Source organism: Dunckerocampus dactyliophorus, chromosome 2 (assembly GCF_027744805.1).
Source record: "Dunckerocampus dactyliophorus isolate RoL2022-P2 chromosome 2, RoL_Ddac_1.1, whole genome shotgun sequence".
In the NCBI taxonomy this organism is placed as follows: Eukaryota; Metazoa; Chordata; class Actinopteri; order Syngnathiformes; family Syngnathidae; genus Dunckerocampus; species Dunckerocampus dactyliophorus.
In genome coordinates, this window is record NC_072820.1 from 46955174 (window position 1) to 46980506 (window position 25333).

General features: G+C 42.1%; 1 protein-coding gene across 12 annotated transcripts in view; it reads left to right on the top strand.

Annotated features, from left to right (window-relative positions):
* The window catches only part of myo15b (myosin XVB), a 119783-nt gene that overhangs the window by 10399 nt on the left and 84051 nt on the right, over positions 1-25333 (top strand). For all 12 annotated transcript variants that reach the window (XR_008569625.1, XM_054768604.1, XM_054768605.1 and 9 more), the window contains 17 exons: positions 2070-2134; positions 2207-2270; positions 3315-3424; positions 3507-3581; positions 6835-6928; positions 7056-7159; positions 8863-8926; positions 11981-12094; positions 12172-12333; positions 12404-12517; positions 12611-12669; positions 14312-14435; positions 14529-14624; positions 20554-20685; positions 21638-21763; positions 21834-21911; positions 23305-23453. Coding sequence is in view for 11 of the 12 variants with exons in the window: in XM_054768604.1 (XP_054624579.1) it covers positions 2070-2134; positions 2207-2270; positions 3315-3424; positions 3507-3581; positions 6835-6928; positions 7056-7159; positions 8863-8926; positions 11981-12094; positions 12172-12333; positions 12404-12517; positions 12611-12669; positions 14312-14435; positions 14529-14624; positions 20554-20685; positions 21638-21763; positions 21834-21911; positions 23305-23453 (1730 nt within the window). In the remaining variant the exon portion in view is untranslated. The remainder of the gene's footprint in view (positions 1-2069; positions 2135-2206; positions 2271-3314; positions 3425-3506; positions 3582-6834; positions 6929-7055; positions 7160-8862; positions 8927-11980; positions 12095-12171; positions 12334-12403; positions 12518-12610; positions 12670-14311; positions 14436-14528; positions 14625-20553; positions 20686-21637; positions 21764-21833; positions 21912-23304; positions 23454-25333) is intronic.

Here is a 25333-nt window from a genome sequence, read left to right on the forward strand (position 1 = left end):
ATAGGGCACTGTCCACAAAAAAGTACATTTTAAGATGACTTAGGAAGTCCATCAAGGTATTTCTGCGCCTCGTTAACCGAAGGTAGCCACTTTTTTTGTCTCCGCTGGGAAGTGTAATACGGAGCCGTGCAGGATACAGAAGCGATGGTCTGAGGCCTCTGTTGTAGAGCTCCGCCATGACATCCCTGTACTCGGCTCGCTGGACCAGAACTTCAGGACAGTAATCCTCCACCACTCGAATTTGCTGGCCACGGTACTCGAGCTTCCCTCTGCGTCGTGGCTCACGGACCAAAAGTTCCTTGGTTTGGTAGGGTGTAGACGAATAATCACAGGTCGCGGCCTCTGCCCCTGAGCTGGCTTAGCCATTAGCGACCGGTGGGCTCTGTCGATCTCCGGCGAAGACGGTAGAGTCTCCTCTCCAAAGACCTCGACCAGTAAGTCAGCGAAAAAGGTTGTAGGTCGACCACCTTCCACAGACTCGGGTAAGCCCAAGATTCGAATATTTTGTCTTCTACTTCGGCCTTCGAGGTCTACGACTTTAGCCGAGAGCTTGGTATTGCTCTCCTGCAGGCCAGAGCAAATATTTTCCAATTACCGCACACGCTGGCTCAGGTCATCTGCTGCCAGCTCAAGGGAAGACAGCCGCTGGCCATGTTCACTCACGGTGGCACAAACTTGGTCAAATTTGTTTTCCAGCTGATTAAATGATTCTTTAAAGTCTCCTGCTAGCGACTGTCTGTGAAGGTCAAGTAGCTCGGAGATCGCTTCCATCGTCAGGCTAGTAGGCAAGTCTTTTTTTGCCGCTAGTTTGCCCCGCTGTGATGCCATTTGAAACAAGCCCGGGTAAAGTAGATGTAAACTCTCCAAAAAAGAAAAAAAAAAAACGTCGGAATGAGGAGTGAAGGAGTGAAAATGATAAAATAGAAGCGGAGCTCTCGCTCTTGCGTCTACTCCATGCGACTGTCGACCGGAAGTCCCTCATGTGTGATTCTTGCATTCACATGATCCTTCCTCAGCTCTTATCGAATGCACTTCTGCCACCTTGTGGCTGTTTTTATGGCTTAAAATTGCTTGGCTTTATGGCTTTAAAAACGTATAACAACATCTTTGGTACTGAATGAGGTACTTTGTACTTCATGAAGTACACCTATACAAAGTAATGAGATCTACGTATTCAGTCCTGCCTAAAGTGTGGTAAACACACATTAAGAAATGTGAGAGAAAATAATAATAAACTCATCATCCTCTAAGGTTGCCAACCGTCCCTTGAAAAACAGAATTAGAAACAAAATTCCACGTATTGAGCAGTTTGTTGTTTTTTTTAGAAAGTGATGGAAATTTCCTGCTTTTTATTGTTTTTCATTGGGCCATTAAATTGAGCAGCATTAGGGCACTCTGCTGCATACGACTTTGTGGCTTTTTGACTTGGTGTTCCCAAAGAAAAAGCATAAGATATGCACAGAGTTAATTCTTGAGTCTCGTAAAATTGTGGCTGTCATGCACAACTGCCTTTGAAATTCAGCACCCGTCTCTGGTAACCCATTCAGGAGAATCACCCATCCATAAACATAGAAGTCTTTGTCCGTTTCCATATTTCACAGGAAGTCCAAGTGTTCCCAACTTTCACGTAGGAAGAGGGTTGCTAGCTGGGAGGCTGGGCACTGTATTTCTTGATGCCATAAACACTCCCTGTTGCTGGCTTTTAATGCCCACCATACGGGAATTCACTACTCCTCTGTACAGACCCAAAGGTGTCGTACTGAAAAATCAGATTGCAAATACATGTACCGTAGATTCCTGCTTTATAAATGTGAAATAATTAGTATTTTCGTGTTAAAGTTAAATAAAAAGTGGTTTGATGACCCTGTATGCGGACCGCAGGCAAGTTATTCAACATTTTCCAGCAGGAAGATTCTTTGACGAGTATGTTTTGTACTGTCTACTGTAAGCCTGTAATTGCTGGTTAATGTGTAAAACTACATTTAAATGTCTTCTAATAACTGTGGGAGGCATCTTATAGGGTTTAAACTATCAAGCATTTTTAGGGATTTCTGTGGGTGTATCCACAGGTGATGATGCAGGGCAGCAAAAAGGCTTTGGAGCTGGACCAAGTAGAGGATCTGTCCCAGTTACAGTGAGTTGATGCACATACATACATACACACACACACACATAGTATGTAACGTTGAACATGTACTTCTCTTAGAGAGGTGTGTGACAGCTCAGTGCTTCTAAGCCTAAAGAAGAGGTTTCATCGTGACTGTATTTATGTAAGTTTCCTTCATCATTCTTGTGTCATTTCACTAAACATTTAACTGTGGTAATTTAGCTTTTATTCTTTCTTCTCATACATACATACATACATACATACATACGTTGTCTAAACAGTTACCCTGGGGGTGCAAGACCACTATTCTTCTGTTTCAAGCGCGCACACCTCCCGGCTGCGCCGTTTAAAGGGTTAAATCTTTCCCGTATGAGGGCGAGGGGAACTCACCCAGGTTTTCACAGCCTGCTGTGTAGAGACGGCCCCGCACAATACAGTAACCGCTTTATATTGTCCCCAACGCTGAACCCTCTACTTTATAGCTGCTCCCCTTCAGCTTTGGTTTGTTGCTTTTGGTAAGGACCTGGGATAATTTACATATCTGTTAACGATCAGAAGGACCTGTTGTATTTTAGAATAACCGGAATAACGTGAAAGGAAAGCTCTTGAGCATACATTCTGTGTATATAGTATAACGCAAAGACACTACAGCAGGGGCGGCCCAGGGTTTGTTTGCAGCCCGCTGCTGTTTTTTTATTGGCCTGCGGCACATTCTAAAAATAGAATTTAACAAGGAAACAAAAAAATGTAAAAAAAAAAAAACTAAAAAAATTGAAAAAATCTGCAGTAATCTTGCAAGGATAAAGTCACAATATTAAGAGAGAAAAGTTGTAATCTAATGAGAATTTTTTTTGTCTGCTCACGGTGGCTATGGTTTAAATCTGCTTATTAATTTAATACCTAATTTAAGGGGAAAGTCTGACAATCATGATTAAAGCAGTAATTTTCAGAGGAACCCCACTCAGTGACAGGTTTTCACTTCTGCACTGTGCAGGGATTGGAATGAATGATTAAACACTCAAAATACTCAATACTCAAACACCCAAAATAATCATCAAACTTACTTATTTGTTTATATAATGCACACACAGCAATGAACAACTGCATTGCAACTACTCCGTTCTCCTCGCGCCTTGAAGCGTTCAGGCGCACTCTGTTTTCCATGATAAAAGATATGATTTACCAATATCTTTTTCCATGCTCTCAGACCTACGTTGGAAACATGCTACTCTCCATCAACCCCTACAAGCCCCTGAATATCTACTCAGAGGAACTGAGACAGAAATACCAGAATAGAGAGCAACAGCGAAACCCCCCGTAAGCAACCTCTGCTGCTTTTTTCGTTTTCACAACACAAGCATCATGAAAGCCTCCATTTTTCCATTGCTGTCTCCTTAAGGCACGTGTACGCTATAGCTGACGATGCCTTCAGACAATCTCAGGCATCCACACAGGAGCAGTGCATCATCATAAGGTACTGACAGTGTAAAAATACACCATACTATATTTGTGTCCAGATGCACAGATCTGAGCAATATCATTGCATATTTTTTTAGGGCTGGGAAAGTAATTAGTAGAAAGAATGAAGATATGGTGGAAGTACTGTGTGCTTTGGTTTGAAAGCAAGACTAAATACAGTTGAGCTGTGCATATTTCTATTTACGCATTCACATCCCCATCCCCATCAAATTTGTGCCATTTTAGTCAGAATTTTAATTTTTTAATAATTTGTGTGAAAACCTGCCCATTCGTGCATTTATTTTTCCACAGAAAATAAACTTTTTTTTTTTTTTTTTCAGAAAACGCATCTCATTCACCTTAAGGTGGTAATTATTTATAAATAATTGATAATACAGCATGAAATCGGATTCGGAAATCGGGCGGATTTATCATCAGGCACACACAGGCAAATGCCTAGAGCCCCCAAACATCTCATAAAAACGGATTATAGATTTTTTTTTTCCTTCGATTTAAAGTACCGTGTTTTCGTGACTGTAAGTCGCACCAGCCAAAATGAAGAAGAAAACACAATGAAGAGGGAAAAAACATATATAAGTCGCACTGAACTATAAGTCGCATTTTTGGGGGAAAATTTATTTGATCAAATCAGAGACCAAGAACAGACATTTCCTCTTGAAAGCAAGTAACAATAAAATGGAGAACAAAAGGCTAAATAGGCGTCTGTTAACGTAACGTGAATAAGTGGTATGTTATTGTGACATATTAACAGTTAACCTAAACAACATACTGTAATGTTACTCATTTACTTGCAGCTTGTACTCTTTTTGGGGACATTTGTGTTCCGTCTTTCTCAGTTATCTTTATAAGTTGATGTCTAAGTTGTAAATTTTCAGTGGTACAGGAGTGACAGGAGTAGAAGATTCTGGCACACAAGTCTAGAGCGCCCTCTCGTGGCTGTCATTTTGAAAAAAAGCATATGTAAGGCGCTCTGGAGTATAAGTTGCAGGACCAGCCAAACCATGAAAAAAAAAGTGTGACTTATTGTCCGGAAGATACGATACTTATCCATGTTTTAGTCTTCGCGTGCTTAACACAACATCATAATGCATAATCTATCATGATCTTTTCGCCTCCTCGCCCCTCCCTCCTCATGCAATGGACTATTCCATGTTACTGCACATGTGCACATTGATTCAAGAAGACGGCAGCTAAAACAAAGTTGTTGGCGCGGTGTGGAGGAAGATGAAGCGGAGTTCCCGAGTGGAGTGGAGAAGGCAAGAGGAAAACAGAGTTTTTATCAAAACTACAGAAGGTGTCAACCTTTTTCATAGTCCCACGTACAAACGTAGACACACGACAACAAGAGCCAGACACGGAGGTAGTTCTCAGGATGAAGCTGAGCCTGCGAGTGATGCTTAAAGCGTAATGGACTATTATTAAAGCGGTAAACTACATTAAATGTTGCTTAATGTTCTTATCAATTACAGTAAAAGCCTTGAGATGACTCATTTGTTAGGTAATAATCTACTAAGTTAGTAGATGAAAAATATTAATATTTAAAATCATTTTTGGGAGGGTATATAAACATGGCTGCTGCCCACCCTGAAGACTTGGTGTTGAGGTGAGAATAAAACTTTTGTCAGTGCAGTACCAGGATATGGAGGGCCTCAATGACTAGGTTTGGCTTGGGCCCCCAAATGACTAAATATATATAATATATAGAATGCACATCATAATAATACAGCATAAACATAGGATACGGGGTCACTAAAGTAAAGCGTTTTGCTTTGCAAAACAATACGCATTCAAAAGAGTAATATATTTGCGGAACAAAACCGAAAGATTTACGTTCGTGACCCCACCAACAAGCTGGAAATACTTTCTTCAACATCAAAAAACGACCAGAACTCTGCTCAAGGGGTTTAGTGGGAGGTAAGTCACTGTTGATGCACTCCACTGCTGATAGGAATGTCATACAACTTCATGTCAAAAAATGTCAACTTTCCCTTTAACGTTAGCAGTTTTTCTGTATGAGACATGTCAGAAAAGTTCCAGGACTGTTGATGTGGATTGCATTCTACGATGTGAGGGTCAACCGGCACGTCTATAAAGAGAGCCTGCAGCGGTTGCTTCGTTCAGTGCACAAGAAGCGGTAATAGTTGTGGAAGGACAAATCGTGGCTGCTTCATCATGACAACGCGTCTGCTCACAATGCCATGAGCATCCAACAGTTCCTGGACGAGAAAACCATCGTCGTACGGGAGCAACCTTCTCACTAGGGGTGTAATGGTTCACATGGATGTATTCAACCGTTTCAGTTCTGCAAGTTCGGTTAAGTAACCTTCGCTACCGTTTCAGTTATATTTTATGCAATTTTTCTCATTAAATTTATTACTAGAGTGATCTAAAGTCCTGTGGGCGAGCTTCTGCACTGACGCCTCTGAGTGTCGGACACCACTGACTGAGGGGGAAGAACGCTGGTAGGTCGCAGGCGTGACAAATGGCATCATGGCAAATGCAAGCGAGAAGCCTGAGCGGGAAGACCTCCTGTTTGGGAACACTTTGGCTTCCTTGTTAAAATTACAGATGGACAAGTACAGTCAAAAAATGATTAGACCACCCTTATTTCTTTAGTTTCTTGTTGATTTTAATGCCTGATACAACTAAAGGTACCTTTGTTTGGACAAATAAAACGACAACAAAAATAGCTCATAAGAGTTACATTTTTTGGCAGTACAATGCTATCGCTATTAATGTAAGAACTTGCGATTTTGATTATTATCAAGAAAACCATGGAAGTTGCTAGATTCAGCTCTTAAATCCAACTCTTATGAGCTATATTTGTTATCATCATCATCATATTTGTCCAAACAAATGTACCTTTAGTTGTACCAAGCATTACAATGGATCAGTAAACTGAAGAAACAAGGGTGGTCTTGAACCTCGCTACGAAATACCATCACATCCTCACTTTAGCCAGAAAGTTATACCAGCACTTTTTGAAACGGCTAAAAGTGGTGTCATCAACAAGCTATTACGTGTTCGCTATTTCACTTACGACAGATGGTTGGACTTCACGTGCAACAGAGAGCTATTTAACTGTAATTATCCATTACATTTCACCACATTGTTATGACATGACATTTGTCTTTTGTGACACCAGTGCTGGAACTTTTCTGACACACCTCTGTGTGGGTCATCACAATGTCAATCATACTGGTCAATAAGGTGTGACAGCCTGTTACTTGCACTTACTAACCTTGCAGTGGTCAGAGCGGTGCAGGAAAGACTGAAGCTACCAAGCTGGTGGTCCATTACATAGCTACCACGTATCAGGGCAGAAGCTTCAACCTGCGTCAGGTATTTTACCGTAAAAATATTAAAATCTCAACCAAATTAGAGAAACACGTGAATTTATTTGTAGTATATATAGCTGTAGTGTGTACTGTATATACTGTATAGCTCAATTTGCCTTCATTACCACTAGCCTATGGAGGTCTTTGCCATTCTGGAGAGTTTTGGGAATGCTAAGACCAGCCTCAACAACAACTCGAGCCGCTTTGGAAAGTACCTTCATGTTCATATTCTCAGGTAAGGACAACCTATCCTATTTGCTGCTCGTTTTTTATTGACCGGTGGCAAATTGTGGGAAAATGATACATGGTCCACATTCAAACATTATGAATATATGGGCCAACACAAAAAATGGAAATGGCCCAAATCCCTGATGACAAGCACCAACAAAAGCAATTACTACGCTTATTACAGCATAGGTTATTTGATTTCATGCGTCCTGTCCTGATGAACATGTGTACAGAAGATCACCGCTATATGTTCCAAAACCTCCTGCGAATGGCAAAAAGACATGAATGGACCAGATAATGTAATAAAACATGGATATACAGAACCCTCAATCTCCCAGGCTTTTGGTAGAGGATGGTAGAGTAGAGATACCGCCTGGGTGGGAGCGAAAACAATTATATCCACAGATGTAATTTTTTTTAACAATAAAATCTGGTCCTCAGTGTCTAACCCTGGTACACCGTATTGTACTTAAAAACAATTACACAGAATCACGTATTGTCAAAGCATCTTTCTGCTGGAAAACGTTGAGTCAATTGACTTGTGATGCAGTGCTCCCTGCTGGATTCATAACTGAAGCACTCGAACAGAACAACAGCTTCAACCCGGCCGTCTAGGTCAAGCTCATGGCCTATATGTGAACTGCAGCATAAGTGGAACACAGTTGTATTGGACACCATCTTGTTGATTTGCCCTGGGACCCTGCCTGGCACCACCAGCCCCAGACCACAAGGGTGGAGGTGGACCAAGCTCCGTATCACCACTGTCACTGGGAAAAGCAGCAAGATTAGGGGTATAAAGACCCTCCCAGTGACTAGATGAACAGCTAGTTGATCACAAGTTCTGGCTAGCCGATATACAAGACCACTGCATCATGAGGGTCGACCTGCTGTCTAAATGGAAAGCGGTAGTGGATGTACCTATGCTTGATCTGGGCTCGAAAGCCGTTGTGCTGCATCCAGCTGGGAAAGAATGGCTGCGGCCACTTTCCACTATCAATTAAGGGGCAGACCTCATCGCAGCCCCCTGCCAAGGAGCTGTCACCACCATTGCCAGCACAGTGGCCCTCCACCCCACCAACCTAGGGGGCAAGCCTGCCAGAGCACCACAGCTTTTTCTACCAAGACCAAGCAAGAAATAGATGAACTGAACCACCGGCACTCTGAGGACTTGGGCGCAGACCAGAAACGTCAGCCATTGGAGCTTCTGGACCTTCTGGGCCTGTTTGCTGACATCTTTGCCACCAAAGACTGCGCACACACCAACGTGGTCCAACATGAAATCGACACTGGTGGAGCGTGCCCCATCCGCCTCTAACACCGTTCGCCAAGCAGGCCACTGCAGAATAAACGATTAAGGAGATGTTGGAGGAGAACATGTTTTAACCATTGTCCAGTCCATGGGTACCTCCAGTGGTTCTTGCCAAGAAGAAATACGGAACGTGGCGATTCTGCATGGGTTACTGCTGCCTCAGTGAAGTCACTGCGAATCGATGATGCCTTTGACTTCATTGCTCCAGGTCAACGTGGTACGTAGTGTACAGTCGCATCTCAATGGACCAGCATAATCCAGGCTTTATTTATTATGGCTTTATTATTACTCATGTTTATTTGCTATTCGTGGGCAGTCTTGGAACATAAGCGAGGATCTGCTGTAATGTGATTTAGTAACAATAAAAAAGTGGATGTTGAGACTGTTTGCTTTGTTGGCAGTGGTGTCGTTGTGGGGACCTCCTTGTCCAAATATCTCCTTGAAAAATCCAGAGTTGTTTTTCAGGTGAGAACATTAAATAAGTTGTACTGTGAGTGCTTGATGACATGTCAGAAAGATTGCCCTGCTGGAGTGTTGAACAAGTCTTTTAAAAAGAAGGATTTTTGTCAAAACAAAACCAAAGACATTCTCTCTGATGGTCAAAGGTTTTATGTTAGTGCATGCTTTTTGCCAGTTCTACTCACTCCACCTTTCTGCACAGTGCCAAAAAACGAAACCCTTACGTAAATCACGTGATCCAGATTATGTAAAATGAAACAATTCTTGATTTTAGTGCTAGTAGCATGATGAAAAAGTGGTTGGCATGTCTGCCTCACCATGAGGTGGTTATGTGGGAGGAAACCGGAGTAATCCCATTAAAGCACGGGGAAAACATACACACGCCACACAGAAGTCTGAGATTGGAACACACCTGACTGTGACAGTTTAAATTAAACATAGAAAATCATCTTGTTCACTCTGCCAGATTTGTGTATTTCTTAAATTGCCATGCTTCTGATTACCATAATTTCCGGATGATAGAACGCACCAGTATTTAAGCTGCACCCACTAAATTTAAAGGGGGAAAAACAGAAAAGTCATTGTAGTCTTCATCCTTCTCTTTAAAACACCAGACGTCTTGTTGAATCACCTTGTAATGAAACATGGCATTCCCACTCAGAGGTCAGGGGAACATGGGTAGAGTGGCAGGAACCACCTGGCCTAGCCCAGCAAGGTGTACTGTGGTCAGACACACTCCCTGATTGCCCCAGTGTGCCGCCCCGGAGGTCAGTAGAGCCAGGATATAGAGCGGGTGGAGCCACCTGGCGTGGCCCAGCAAGGTGCACTATGGTCAGACACACTCTTCGAGCAGCCCCAATGTGCCGCCATGCTGTAATGCACAAATACCAGAAGCAAGTGTCTTTTTTTTTCACACTGTATGTCTCTTTGTTCAATATGACTGAGGATATACATTGGTGTGAAAGTGTTTGCCCTGTCCTGATTTCTTTTTTTTTTTTTTTTTTTTTGCATGTTAGTCACACTTAAATGTCTCAGATCATCAAACAAATTTTAATATTAGTGAATGACAACACATCTGAACACAAAATGCAGTTTTTTTAAATTAAATTTTAATTTAACTGAGATTAATTAAGATCTATCAGTATAGAAAAGGTTATAAAGCCGTTTCTAAAGCTTTGGTACTCCAGCCAACCACAGTGAGAGCCATTATCCACAAATAGCGAAAACATGGAACAGTGGTGAACCTCCCCAGGAGTGTCCGGCCAACCACAATTACCCCAAGAGCGCAGCGACGACTCATCCAAGAGTCACAAAAGACCCCACAACAACATCCAAAGAATTGCAGGCCTCACTTGCCTCAGTTAAGGTCAGTGTTCATGACTCCACCATAAGAAAGACACTGGGCAAAAACGGCCTGCATGGCAGAGTTCCAAGATGAAAAGCACTGCTGAACAAAATTTACATTAAGGCTCATTTTCCCAGAAAACATCTTGATGGTCCACAAGACCTTTGGCAAAATACTCTGTGTTCCAACAACACAAAAGTTTAAGTTTTTGGAAGGTGTGTTTTACATCTGGCAAAAAAGTAACACCGTATTTCAGAAAAAGACCTTCATACCAACAGTAAAATGTGGTGGTGGTAGTGTGATGGTATGGGCGTGCTTTGCTACTACAGGACCTGGAAGACTTGCTGTGATAAATGGAACCAGGAATTCTGCCTATTCTGTCTACCAAAAAATCCTGAAGGAGAATGTCCGGCCATCTGTTGGTGACCTCAAGCTGAAACCAACTTGGGTTCTGCAGCAGGACAATGATCCAAAACACACCAGCAAGTCCACCTCTGAATGGCTGAAGAATGAAGACTTTGGAATGGCCTACTCAAAGTCCTGACCTTAAAAAGGTGGTTCGTCCTGGAAAACCCTCAAATGTGGCTGAATTACAACAATTCTGCAAAGATGAGTGGGCCAAAATTCCTCCACAGCGCTGTAAGAGACTCATTGCAAGTTATCACAAACGCTTGATTGCAGTTGTTGATGCTAAGGGGGGCCCAACCAGTTATTAGGTTTAGGGGAAATCACTTTTTCACACAGGACCATGTAGGTTTGTATTTTTTTCTCCCTGAATTATAAAAGGTTTAATTTAAAAACTGCATTTTGTGTTCAGTTGTGTTGTCCTTGACTATAATTTACTTTTGTTTGAGCTCAAACATTTAGGTGTGACAAACATGTAAAATAAATAAATCGGGAAGGGGGCAAACGCTTTTTCACACTACTGTATATGTACTGTAATTTCAGGTATACAGTATAAGACGCACCAGTGTTTAAACCGCACCCACTAAATTTGGAGAGAAAAACTGTTTGTACATATATAAGCCACACTGGACTATAAGCCGCACATATTCATATTGTTTGATGATCTGAAACATTTAACACAACACTTTTTTACACCACTTGTACACCATCTACTTGTCACATTTGGTGTTACAGTTGACTGCATGGACCCATGATGAGGGCGCTGCTCGGAAGCACACGAGATGTAGTGAGACCAGAACGTGAACACATATTAGCCGCATCACTGTATAAGCCACATGGTTCGAAGCTTGAGAAAAAAGTAGCGTCTTACTGGAAATTACAGTACTTTCATTTGATAAATAATTAACAACACGGCCGTTGGAATTCTCCAGTACCGGTTCCAAGGCTGGATAAATGGGAGGGTTGTGTCTGGAAGGGCTTTTGACATAAAAACTAAGCCAGATAAACTGTGTGATGACTCCGGCTCAGAGAAGCTGAAACTATTACAAGTTCCTATTAGAGATATGATGAGATGCACGGTTGTCACTCATTGGCTTTAGAAGTGACATACTGTGTGTCTATTTGAAGCTGTACATTCTATAAGTTGTTCTTAAATTTGTATTTTTCCCCTAAGCAGTAGGTGTTGAACTTTCATAAAGGAACGGACAGAGTCCATAGCAGCTCCTGAGGAACATCCATGATATTCTCTGCAGTATTGCACCAACATGACTTCATCAAATTTAAAATTCAAATGTAATTTCTTTGTTCAGGCCATTGGGGAGCGGAACTACCATGTGTTCTATGAGCTTTTGGCAGGTATGAATGACTGGAACAAACGAGACCTCTACCTTCAGGGAGCTGAGACTTATTACTACCTCAACCAAGTATACCATCAGCCTTTTTCTCTTGTGTTCCATTCATTTTATAGCAGTACATGTACCTGATTTGTCTGCATCCCTAGGGTGGCGCCTGTGAGTTGAAGGGGAAGAAGGACAAACAAGACTTCCAGTTGTTAGTTCAATGCTTTGACAGAATTGGTCTCAGTGCTGACCAGACCTTCACCATATGGGCCATACTTTCTTCTATTCTGCAGCTGGGCAACATTTGCTTCAGTTCACATGAGGTATGTCCTTCAGAAACATGTAGGGGACATGTCAGACATGAGTTTCAAACATCAGTCATTGCACTTTCAGAGTGAGTCGTTTGAGGTGGCTCTCATCTATAGTGAGTCTGAGGCCAGGAGGATCAGCTCTTTGCTTCAGATATCTTATGAAGCATTACAGACCATCATGACACACAGAATCACAGTTAGTCACTCACGCCACCTCTCTTTAAGTATTCTTCAATTGTCAAATATCTCTGTTGGTTCTGTCATGACTGATCTGCCTTCTTGTCCACAGGAGACAACCTATGACAGGATCTATTGTCCCCTATCTGTTGAGAGTGCCATAGAATCAAGGTAATACTTGATGATGATTCATTAAATGTTGCCAACTTGCTTAACTGTCCTTACCGATCTTAGTGAATCAATATTCTGTGAATTGCAAGCATGCACCAGCTTGTCCAAATAAGCATCGACAGATAACACACACTGGTATCCAGTACATATACAGTAGTGTATAATGGCATGAGCCAACGCAAAAGCTGAACAGAGAAAGTGTTGACATAAAACTGTACTCAAATATACGTAGTCGTAGAATTTTGTGTATACTTAATAGGATAGAGTGCACTCTGCATCAGTTGTAGTGAAAAGGGACCTTTACTTATGGTCATGAACTTTGGGTAGTGACCAAAAGGACATGATTACGGGTACAAGCCGCTGAAATTAGTTTTCTCTGTAGGGTAGCTTGGCTCTTCCTTAGAGATGAGGTGAGGTGGCTCAGGCATCTGGTCAGGATGCCTCTCGAATACCTTCCTGGGGAGGTGTCCAACCGGTTGGAGGCCTCTAAGAAGACCCAGGAGACATTGGAGAGACTCACTCTCAACTGGCCTGGGAAAGCCTCGGGACCCGTCGGGAGGAGATGGATGAAGTAGCTGGGGAGAGGGAAGTCTGGTTTTCTCTGCTTAGGCTGCTACACCTGGGACCCAACCTCGGATAAGTGGAAGAAGATGAATGGATGAATGGATAAATAAGATACTGAACTCCAAGTTGCTCCTTATTTTATATTATGTGCCCATCTAAACTGCAGTTACTGCTGGGTAAAGGTACGAGCAGGCGTGAGCCTATTAACAGCGCCCCGCACAACAAGAGGGTTATTTTGTGACTTTGGGACGGGTTTGACTGGTTTGTGCTTACATCCAACAGCAGTTTAGAGTACTCAGTCCCTCACGGGAAGGACGTCTGCGCTGACCAATATTTTCTCCATAAAAAACAACATTTTGGAGCATCAAGGTTGTCCAGTACATACAGCACAAGGACACCCTCAACTGCAGGTCAATGAAGTATTTTGTAGTTGCAACATCAGACCACATGTATTGAACGCTTGGGTGAGCAGACGGACTGGGCTGTCAACTGATCACCACTTGTTGATGAGGTGGACTGTTTGGTGGAGTCTCCTATTTGTTGAACATACAGCTCACACCTCTGGTAGAGCTTCGCCTACGTTCTGAGGGAGACGGGGGTTATGGAGTCTCGATGGGCTGTATTCCAGCCTCCATTGCTGAGGTTCCAAGTTGCTTTGTGACAGTCCTGGCGACGACCCCTCAGTTCAACTCGATGGACACTAGAGGTACAGCCGTCCTGCCGAGCTTGGTTGACATGTGGGATGCGCTGTCTCAGCAGTGATCAAAACAAATACTCAGAAGTTTGGTGGGTTACCATTACGCTACCATTGGATTGGCAGACTGGGGAAGTGGTGACCAGACTGTAACTACTGGCATGTTGGGACTCCATTTTCCTTCATTGTGTTTTCTGACAGAGCTCCTCACCTTCATCTCTCAAGGTGTATGCCCAGACTCCCTGTGAAAGTGTCCATCTGGTTACCACCCAGATCTTGTAATTCTGGTTGGATCCACTGTGTACATTTAAAAAAAACTCCGAAAAGTTTTTGGTTTTTTTCTATTATGCAGATTAATGTTAATACAGTTTTCATCTTTTGCAGAGATTCCATTGCCAAAGCCTTGTATTCTGTGCTATTTGACTGGTTGTTAGACCAGATCAATAACTGGCTGAATCCCACAGAAATGGACAGCACTGTGGGCATAGTGGACATCTACGGCTTTGAAGTAAATATTTAGCTTGCTTCGAGATCTATAATTAAAAATGTCATGTGATATATTATATGTTAAAATATCATTTATACACAATTTCTTCTGCAGGACCTTGGCATCAACAGCTTTGAGCAGTTGTGTATCAATTTTGCCAATGAGCACCTGCAGCACTTTGTCAATCGCACAGTGATCACTCAAGAGCAGGCGAGTAAGAATAAATCATATTTGAAGGGTTCATGCATGTTCTCTGCAAAATGTGTGAAGCGTGTACCTCATAATAATTCTAATATGTTCTCAAGCAGATGGCCCATGTTACAAAATGCTTTTCTCAAGTTCATCATAAGCATTATGAACATCATTTGTTTGGCTTCCTACATCATTTTACATTTTTGTTCTATGTGCTTATTTATGTTGAATGTTTGCTGTTTTTTTTTTATTTATTCATGCATTCATTATTTTTAATCCACATTATAATGTTGGTTATTGGTTGTGAGTGTGTACCTGACACTATACACACCTTTTACTTCTGTGTAGGCTCTCAGTCGTACAGGAGTTGTCCATCAAGGGAAAGGCTTCTTGAGACGTCATCTGTACTTCTGTGAAGAAGGTGTCGGACGTTTCGCTCCTCATCCGAAGAGCTTCGTCAGCGAACTAATAAGTGCTGGGAGCCTAGGCCTTAAGTACAGTAAGAGTGGGCGGAATTGGTGTGCCAACACCCTCCTTCTATTGGTTCCTTACACTAAGCCTGGGCGGAGTAGTGGTATAATCCTCTCCTGCTATTAGCACCTCCGATAAAAGAGAAGTGTCGCTCCCTGAGTTGGGTATGAACGACTCTGATACTGGCTCGTTAGCATCTATTGTTCTGGCTCGGCCCTGGCTTCACCTCATTTGCAAGACAAAGAGCTGTGGGTTTTGGTCTCAATAACCTGCTGAACACAGGGTCCAAATTAAATCTCAAACCACCATTCCGATTCAATGGGGTTCTGTTGTTTGACAAAAATAGCTTCCTTTACTCCTCTTTCAAACCATCTGTTTTCTTTGGCCAAAATCTTTACCTCGCTGTCCTGAAAAGAGTGATTGGTTGCTTTAAGGTGTAGATGTACTGCTGATTGAGGACCACTAGAATTGTCCCTGCGATGTTGATAAAGCCTTTTTTGGAGCATTTGCTTAGTTTCCCCAATGTAGTGCTCTTTGCATTCCTCATCTTTACAGTGGATGGAATAGACCACATTGCTCTTTTTGGTTTGGAGCCTTGTCTTTTGGATGCACTAATTTTTGTGTCAGGGTATTTACTGGTTTGAAATAGGTAGGAATTTTGTGTTGCCATAAGATCCTCTGGAGTTTTTCGGAGACCCCCGCTACATAGGGGACTACCACTCCTGTCCTTTTTGCTTCTGTGGGCTTTTGGGTTTCTTTCCCTACGCTCTTCTTTTGACATTTGTTAAAAGCCCACCGCGGGTACCCACAGGTTGAGAGCGCTCTCTGGACATGTGTCTCCTTTTTCCTTCCCTCAGCACTAGTTGGTATTTGTTCCGCTCTATGTTGGAGGGTCCTAGTTTATGTTGTAGTGGATGGTTTGATTCAAAAAGCAGGTATTGGTCAGTGTGTGTGGCCTTTCTAAAGACCTCTGTAAGTAGCTGTCTGTCCTCTCCTATAATTACCTTGCAGTCTAAGAAGGCAAGTTGGTTCTCTTTAGCGTCCTCGCGAGTAAATTTGATATTGGTGTCCACCGCATTCATGTGATCTGTGAAAGACTGAATTTCCTGTTTTTTGATTATGACAAAGGTGTCATCCACGTATCTAAACCAGTGCCTTGGTTTTGTCCCTGAGAAGGATGTGAGAGCCTGTTTCTCCATCTCTTCCATGTACAGATTCGCCACTATGGGTGAGACTGGTGAGCCCATAGCACAACCATGGATTTGTCTGTAAAATTTCCCTCTAAACTGAAAATATGTAGTGTTAAGTCAAATTTCCAATAATTGGCAGATGTGGTCAGCACTAAGTTTTGTTCTCCTATGCAGAGTTGAGTCCTCGAGCAGTCTCTTCCTCACCACCGAGACTGCTGCTGAGGTGGGGACTCCCAACTCAGGGAGCGACACTTCCCTTTTATCGGAGGTGCTAATAGCAGGAGAGGATTAATACCACTACTCCGCCCAGGCTTAGTGTAAGGAACCAATAGAAGGAGGGTGTTGGCACACCAATTCCGCCCACTCTTACTGTACTTAAGGCCTAGGCTACCAGCACTTATTAGTTCGCTGACGAAGCTCTTCGGATGAGGAGCGAAACATCCGACACCTTCTTCACAGAAGTACAGATGACGTCTCAAGAAGCCTTTCCCTCGACACACCTTTTACTGTCACTATACACAGTTGCACTCAAAAATATCCAAACTCAATAATATAATAATATCCAATAACATTATTTGCAACATGTAGTTTATCTTTGATAGTTTGACATTTTCAAGAAATAGCAACCACTATTATACACTCCTGATCAAAATCTTAAGACCAGTTGAAAAATTGGTAGAATTTTCATTTTGCACATTTGGATCTTAATGAGGTTTTAAGTAGAGCTACAATATGCAAAAACAAGAAGGAGTAGTGAGACTAAAAGCATTTTGAAAAAGTAATTTATTGAAAACAACAGTTAAACTTAAATAGGCCGTTTATGAGCTGATCAAAGGTTTAAGACCACAGGCTATAAAAGCCTATAATTTTCTGTCAGGCATTCATACTGTCATGACATCCTGATGGCAAAATCTAAGAAGCTTTCTCTTTTTGAACATGGTCGGATTGTCAAGCTGCATAAGCAAGGCCTCTTGCAGCTTGCCACTGCTGCTCAGGTTAGACACAGTAATGCTACATTTTTTGAAAGATCCTGAGCATTATGGAACAAAAAAGTCAAATGGTAGACCCAAAAAAATCACACCTGCGCTGAGCCGGAGGATCCGATTGGCTGTCCATCAAGACACAGGGCGGTCTTCCACCCACATTAAGACCCTTACTGGTGCCGACTGCAGCGCAATAACCATCAGACGGCATCTGCGGGAAAAGGGTTTAAAAAACCCCAAAAAGAATTCAAAGACTATGTCTCCTTCAACGCCACAAAACTGCCCGTTTAGACTTTGCCAGGGAGCATCAAACATGAGACATTGAAAGGTGGAAAAAAGTTTTATTCTCTGATGAGAAAAAATGTAACCTTGATGGTCCAGATGGCTTCCAACATTACTGGCATGACAAGGAGATCCCACCTGAGATGTTTTCTACCCGGCACAGTGGAAGGGGGTCCATCATGAACTGGGGTGCTTTTTCATTCAGTGGAACACCGGACCTTCAGGTTGTGCAGGGTCGTCAAATGGTGGTTGCTTACGTGCAGATGTTGCAGCGGGCATCCCTCATGACTGAGGGCCCTCGTCTGTGTGGTAACAGCTGGGTTCTTCAACAGGACAACGCTGCAGTTCACAATGCTGGCTTGACCAAGGACTTTTTCAGGGAGAATAACATCACTCTTTTGGACCATCCTGCATGTTCCCCTCATTTAAATCCCATAGAGAACATTTGGGGATGGATGGCAAGGGAAGTTTATAAAAATGGCCATCAGTTCCAGACAGTTGATGTTTTGGTGAAGCCATCTTCACTACTTGGAGCAATGTTCCCACTAGCCTCCTGGAAACACTCGCATCAAGCATGCCCAAAGCAATTTTTGAGCAATTACTGAGTCCTACTGAGAACATTTTTTGTTCTGGTTTGGAGAGTCTTTTGTTATTTTTTTGAGTGATGGACTTTTGATCAGCTGATAAACAGCCTATTTAAGTTTAATTGTTGTTTTCAATAAATTACTTTTTCAAAATGCTTTTTGTCTCACACCCCCTTCTTTCTTTTGCATATTGTAGCTTTACTTAAAACCTCATTAAGATCCAAATGTGCAAAATGCAAATTGTAGCAACTTTTCAACGGGTCTTATGATTTTGACCAGAAGTGTATATATTATCCTATATATTTGAGCTATTGTTGTTTTGTTAGCTCATTGCTAACTACTGTAGATTATTTAGGTTGCAAATAAATATAGCTTTGAACTTTAGTGGAATATCAGATTCAGGAGGAACAGTGCGGTTTTCGTCCTGGTCATGGGACTGTGGACCAACTCTACACTCTCACCAGGGTCCTTGTGGACTTGGAGAAGGCATTCTACAGTGTTCCTCAAGAAACCCTGTGGCGAGTACTGCGGTAGTATGGGGTACTGGAGAACCTAAATCAGGTGGTTCACCCCCTGTATGACCAGTGTCAGAGCTTGGTCCGCATTGGCGTCAATAAGTCGGAGTAATTTCCAGTGAGTGTTGGACTCTGCCAGGGCTGCCCTTTGTCACTGATTCTGTTCATTACTTTTCTGGACAGAATGTTGCAGCCAGGGCGTTGAGGGGATCTGGTTTGGTGGCTGCAAATTTAGGTCTCTGCTTTTATACATGATGTGGTCCTGCTGGCTTCATCAGGCCGTGATCTTCAGCTCGCACTGGATGGGTAGGCAGCCGAGTGTGAAGCAGTGGGACGCAACTCTAAGTCCGAGTCCATGGTTCTCACCCGGAAGAGGGTGGAGTGCTATCTCTGAGTCGGGGATGAGATCCTGCCCCAAGTGGAGGCGTTTAAGTACCTCGGAGTGAAGGAAGGAAGGAACGCAAGATTGACAGGCGGATTGGTGCGTCTGCAGTGATGTGGACTCTGCATTGGTTTGTTGTGGCAAAGAGGGAGCTGAGCTGAAAGGCAAAGCTCTCAATTTACCATTCGATCTACCTACCCGCACCTGTGGTCATGATGTTTGGGTAGTGACCGAAAGGACAAGATCGCCGGTACAAGCGGCCGAAATGAGCTTTCTACATAGGGTGGCTGGGAAACGCTCACATCAGGAGGTAAGAGTGAGCTTTGAGCTAAGGTGAGAAGCACTGTCATCCGGGAGAAACTTAGAGTAGAATCGCTGTTCCTCTGCATTGAGAGGAGCCAGAAGAGGTGGCTCAGGCATCTGGTCAGGGTGCCTCCCCGGACACCACCCTGGGTAGGTTTTCAGGGCACGTCCAACTGGAGGTCTTGGGGAAACCCAGGACACGTTGGCGAGACTGTCTCTCAACTGAAGACGCTCTAGGAGGAGCTAAACGAAGTAGCCGAGGAGAGGGAACTATGGGCTTCCCGGGACCTGGCCTTAGATAGGCGGAAGAGAATTGATGGATGGGTGAATATAACTTACTGTACAATGGGGGTGGAATAATTTTGAGTGCAACAGCTGAAATAAATGCCATTGAAATAAAGGTTAAGATCAGATGAGAATCATGGTTGCTAGAACACTGGTAAGATACTGTTGTCATGTCCCACATGACAAGTTTGTTTAGTTAATTTAAATTTTTTTGCCACAATTTTTCCCATATTTCCTGTTGTGTGATCTTAATTTGTTACCTATGTTTACTGTTTTGTTTTATGCTGCCCCTTTACTGTGATTAACGGAAGTGCGGGGTGCAGAGGTGTGTAATTTTGTAGTTAGTTATTTAAAATGGGAGAATCACCAAAGGACGACGCTGGTTCATTGTGTTGTGAGCCTCTTTTGATTCTTGGGCTTTATTGGACATTTGCTTTGTCTTTCTGTGAGTTTACTTCATGCTTTCTTGTTGTTGTCTCGTTCTATTACTCCTCACTAGTTTCGCTGGTTGCCGCTGCTACCCCCGGACTACCTCTTACCATTGGCATTAGTTGACCACACTTTAGGCTTGAGAACCATTCTGATACGGCTTATTTTCTGTGACCTGAGTTCAAATTTGATACTTTTTTCAAGTATTAGTTCAAATTCAAGTGGTAAAATGAGTTTAGTACCAGTGTATTGTGTAACTGCTTCCCTTCCAACTCGAACAACTTTGTAGGCCAAACTTTGGGGCTACTCTGTGTGGAGTTTGCATGTTGTCTAACTGCTGACATGCCACGGCTCATTTCACTTGAGCAAAGTGCTGACACAAGATCTGGACTTTAGTTTCTTCTCGCTGCTCCTCTGGGATGGGTTCATTATAGGGAACAAATTTACACGTACAAATACAGTACCTTTTAACCATGCTACCATTTATGACTTGTGCATGCGTGATCATTCTTTTTCTGTGTAGGATGAGTATACTGCAGAACAGATCCAGTGGTACCCAGTGTTATTGAAGGACTTCAACTCCTGTCTGGAACTAATCTCCTCCAGGCCATACGGCATTTTCCGCATACTCGATGACCAGACCTGCCTCCCTCAAGTACATGAATACACACCCTAGATCCTTACACTAGATAGTGTGTTTGTGTCACTCTTGTTCCAGTTAACCGTAGTGGTGTGTAAACGATAGCCCTCTAAGTTCATACTCCTGCAATCCAGTGCCATTTGCAAGACCTAAACCTGCAGGAACTCTGGCCACCCGTCACTATTTGTGTTTCCTGAACTCAATTTGTTTAGCTCATCCTGTGGTCTGTGTCCAACGCGTTTCAGTTTATGTCACAAGTGCTTTGGTACAACCCTTTTAATCCTAATGAATCACATTTATATTTTGCATTATTACATGGGAACACCCAGAATTAATCTCATGGCTAGTCAAAAGCACAATAACAGACTACTTCTAGTTCTTGTGGTTCCCTCAAGCATTTGCGGAAGTAGCAATACATACTATGACGGGCATCAGAAGTTCTTGGACGTTTACTTTTCATATCTGCAAGGTAAGGGTCTCACGAGACACACGGTTTACGAGGCGAGACGATACACAAGATTGGGTCTCCGAGAACAAGATGAGGCGAGATTTTAACTACTTTTTAGAAAAGTACAATTAAAAATATATATGACGATATATTGCAATCTAATATAGTTTCTACTGTGTGTACGCTAGCGGCCCCGCCTCCACCCACCAAGACAAAGAGGCTGTATGACTGACAAAGGGGCTCTAGCCATTCCTACCGTTATTCTATGAAACAAACACGCCAAGGTGCTGAAACCAATGCACAAAGTGAACACTCTTCCTGCCTGTTTGGAGGCGGGAGATGAGGAGGCCAGCAAAATTATCAACTTCATTTTCATTTATTGCATGGTGAATTATTTATATAATTCACATATAATTCACAATGACTATATAAGCCTAGTGCCTACGAACAAGAAATCTTGTCACAAGGTTTCATAAATAGTTAGATTTCACTTTGCCTGAATCCTGTTTTTCTTAACAGGCCACTGATCACACCTTCCTCCAGAAGTGCCATTACCACCATGGAAACAGTCCTCACTATGCCAAGCCCAAAAAGCCTGTGCCAGCATTTACCATCTATCACTATGCTGGAACTGTCACATATCAGGTGCAAGTCAATCAGCATAAATATGCATTTCTCTTGCTTGTCTAAAGTAATACCAATTTCCTTTTCTCAGGTTCACAATTTTCTTAATAAGAACCATGACCAATTCAAGACAGAAGTGGTGGAACTTTTTGCCAGCAGCCATTTAAAGGTGAATCAACTGGATCGATGTAGAGTATAACAGTGTCAATTTACTCAACACACAGCCATAATGTCTAAAAAAAGTGAGTACAGATTACTTTTCAAGATTGCTTGCGAATAGCAAAGAAATGCGAGTCATTGAGATGCCTATAAAAATGTATTTTTTATTATACTCTAATAAAGCCTGGAGCTCACTCGTCCCCCTCCAAAACCTCAGACTAGCTTGACGTTGTCATTGTCCAATTTCGGATCAACATTTGCAATAACATACAGTGTTGTAATTATTACATTAGATTCAGCTCCAAAAACCTCTCCATCTCTCTTTAACAGCCATTGTTCGCCTGCAGCAAAGTAAGCCAACAAGCTCAATGCATTGACATTGTCTCGCTAAAGCGGCCAGCAGTGGTATGCGGCTCCGCTGCTCTGCAGGCCGCTGGGTCGTCCCTGTTAACTGTCCCAGAAGGCCTTTCTCAAATATATTGGTGCCTTGGTTATTGTTATTAATCTATTCCAGAAAGTCTGACTCAAACCAAAACAGACTCTAACCAAGGCTATCGCTAAAACCACGCTTCCATTTCTGCTGTCATGTCTCGCTAAGGCGGCCAGCAGTGGTATGAGGCTCCGCTGCTCTGCAGGCCGCTGGGTCGTCCCTGTTAACTGTCCCAGAAGGCCTTTCTCAAATATATTGGTGCCTTGGTTATTGTTGTTATTCTATTCCAGAAAGTCTAACTCAAACCAAAACAGACTCTAACCAAGGCAAGTTTTCCCATAGAAAATAATGTAAATACAATTAATCCGTTCCAGACACCCAAACATTTTAAACACAAAAAACATTTTATCGGCAATAATCGTAGTTTTACATGCAGAAAATGATTTTGTCATTGACATTTAACATCGCTTTTAACTACTTTTACCAGAGAGATTGTTGAAGGATTGTTGAAGCATGCACAGTTTTACATTAAAAAAAATGCCACAAACATGACACATGAAATGGAGAAATTAAAATTTGACATCATTTTACCTGTCGTGAACACCCTTAGCAAACCAGAAAGAGGAGGGATGGAGGAGTTGAATTCCATAATGAAGTCCTCCGTGGCACTTTTGTACACTTCCAAACTCGCCATGCCTAACGATGCTGCGTAAGCCTCTTCTTTTTAAAAAAAAAAAAATTGTGGGGTGTGACTTGCAGTGTCGCAGCGGAGGAATATACAGTTTTCTAGCATTAGCACCCTTATGCAGTACCTAATGTATCAAAACTATTGAATAAATCTATCGGTACTTTGATGTTCTGGTCACAACAATACTAAGAATAATTCAACTCTTTTTCTGAAATACCCTGTAGACTGTTATATTTAATAGTAATGACAATTTCTTATTCTCCCTGATATGGCGCTGCTTATCAGATGGTGTCGGAGCTGTTTGGAAAAGTTAAGACCAGATACACGCAACAAAGGCAGTTAGACTGGAGAAGGAAGGGTGTTCACCAGCAACCCTCAACTGCTGCATCACATTTTCTACAGTCCCTGACTGAACTCACCACCCGCTTGGAAAGGTACCAGCCGTCACATTGCAGTCATCACCAGTGCTGAGGAAAAATGCAAAAGTTATTTTAGTAGCATGAAGTTAAAATATTAAAGAAAAAAATGTTTTTTTAAAAGTCGTAATACGAGAAAAAGTAATTTTTGGAAAATTTGGTTGCGGAAAAAATTATGTTATGAGAGTAAAGTCAAAATACTCTGGGAACAAAGTCATAATTACAGGAACAAAATTTACAAAAAGTAAAAAAAAAAAAAAAAACAGCAGCAAAAATGGAAAAAACAGCTGTAATTTTACAAGAATAAAGTCAAAATATTACGAAAAATTCATATTGTAAAGATAAAAAAGTCACAATTTTACAAGAATAAACTCGTACAATTATGAGGAAGAATAATGTCATTTTAGTGGAACACAGTTTTTAAAAGTTGTAATATTATGAGAAACAAAACAAAATAAAGTTGTCATTTTTGGGTTGGGGAACAATAATATGGGAATAAAGTCATAATATTATGAAAAGAAAATTTACAAAGATTTTCAAGAAAAAAGTTGAAATATTTGGAAAATTTTAAAAAACTGCAAAAAAAGACTAAAGTTGATACTAATAGTAGGCTTTTTAACCTGTATGACAAAGAGATGCATTTAAAAAAATCTTCTTAGTGTATCTACAAGTGTTGCTTTACAAAATGTCAACGTGGCAAAGTTGTATCCTTTCATTTTTCACTATGTGGCCCTCACTGGAAAAAGTTTGGATACCCCTGGTCTACATATTTCATCAGGAAGGCGAAGTGTTCCCGAACAGTCGACTTTAATGACAGTAGAGGGTTTTCAAGGTGTACGGGCGTGTTCAGTGGTCAAAATGCGTGCCTGTTGGTCATTCTCCGATAGGGGAGGGCATTGATGTAATAATTTTTTTTTTTTCTAATATTCTCGTGCTCGACCGGCAAAGACCCCAAGATCGACTAGTAGCTCGCAATTTACGTGTTGGTGACCCCGCTGTACAAGTATCTTTACCACTCGTAATGGTCACATATGAGCACATTGTAGCTAACTGGACATGTCTAGAATGAAAATTATACAGTATGTACCATAATTGAAAAATCATTTGTAGGGGTCATTATTATTCAAATTAAAATGTGACAAGATTTCTGTATTGTGAGAACAATATTGTGAGCCAGAAGTCAATCAGACTGTGAACTATGGCTATGGCTACTGTGAATGATAATACAGTAATATGGAAGTGTCAGTGTGCAAGGCATTATTAGTGTTGCTAGCGTCAGCAAGTGACGAGATGTGGATGTTTTTTGGATATCAACCAGCATCTTGCTACTGGATGATGTACTGTATGTAGTAAGCTGTATCAATTTTACTTAAGATTTGTCAGATCAACTCACACAGATGTTCGGACTTGTCTGCACCCTTAATAATTAAGTTCTATTGACGCTCATTGCATTTGGCTGAGCGTCAAGCGCACCAGCGATCACCAGTTCGTCTTCATAACACACCTCATACATAGAAGCGGTCCGTTTTGACAATTTAGCGAGTAAGGGTGCGTATTTAAATGTTTTTAAATTTTGCCTAATGCATTTATTCAGTAAAATACAAACCATCAACAAAAGTGAAGTAGGCGAGCGCGAGTGGAGCTCCACCTTTGTACCGCCGTGCATTACAGGTCTGAAAGCTGTTAAGAACCCCTCCACAATTCATCCCAGCCCCTGACCGACGGAGCCAAAAAGGCAGAGCTTGGACACACTCTTCCGTCGGCTGGCAGCACCACACCTTCCTGCAAAACACACATGGGTGTCCAAAGTGTGGCACAGGGGCCGTCTGTGAAACATGGCTCAGTGCAGACATAAAATGAACTAAAACCCAGTAAAAGTTTAAAAAATAGAGCAAAAA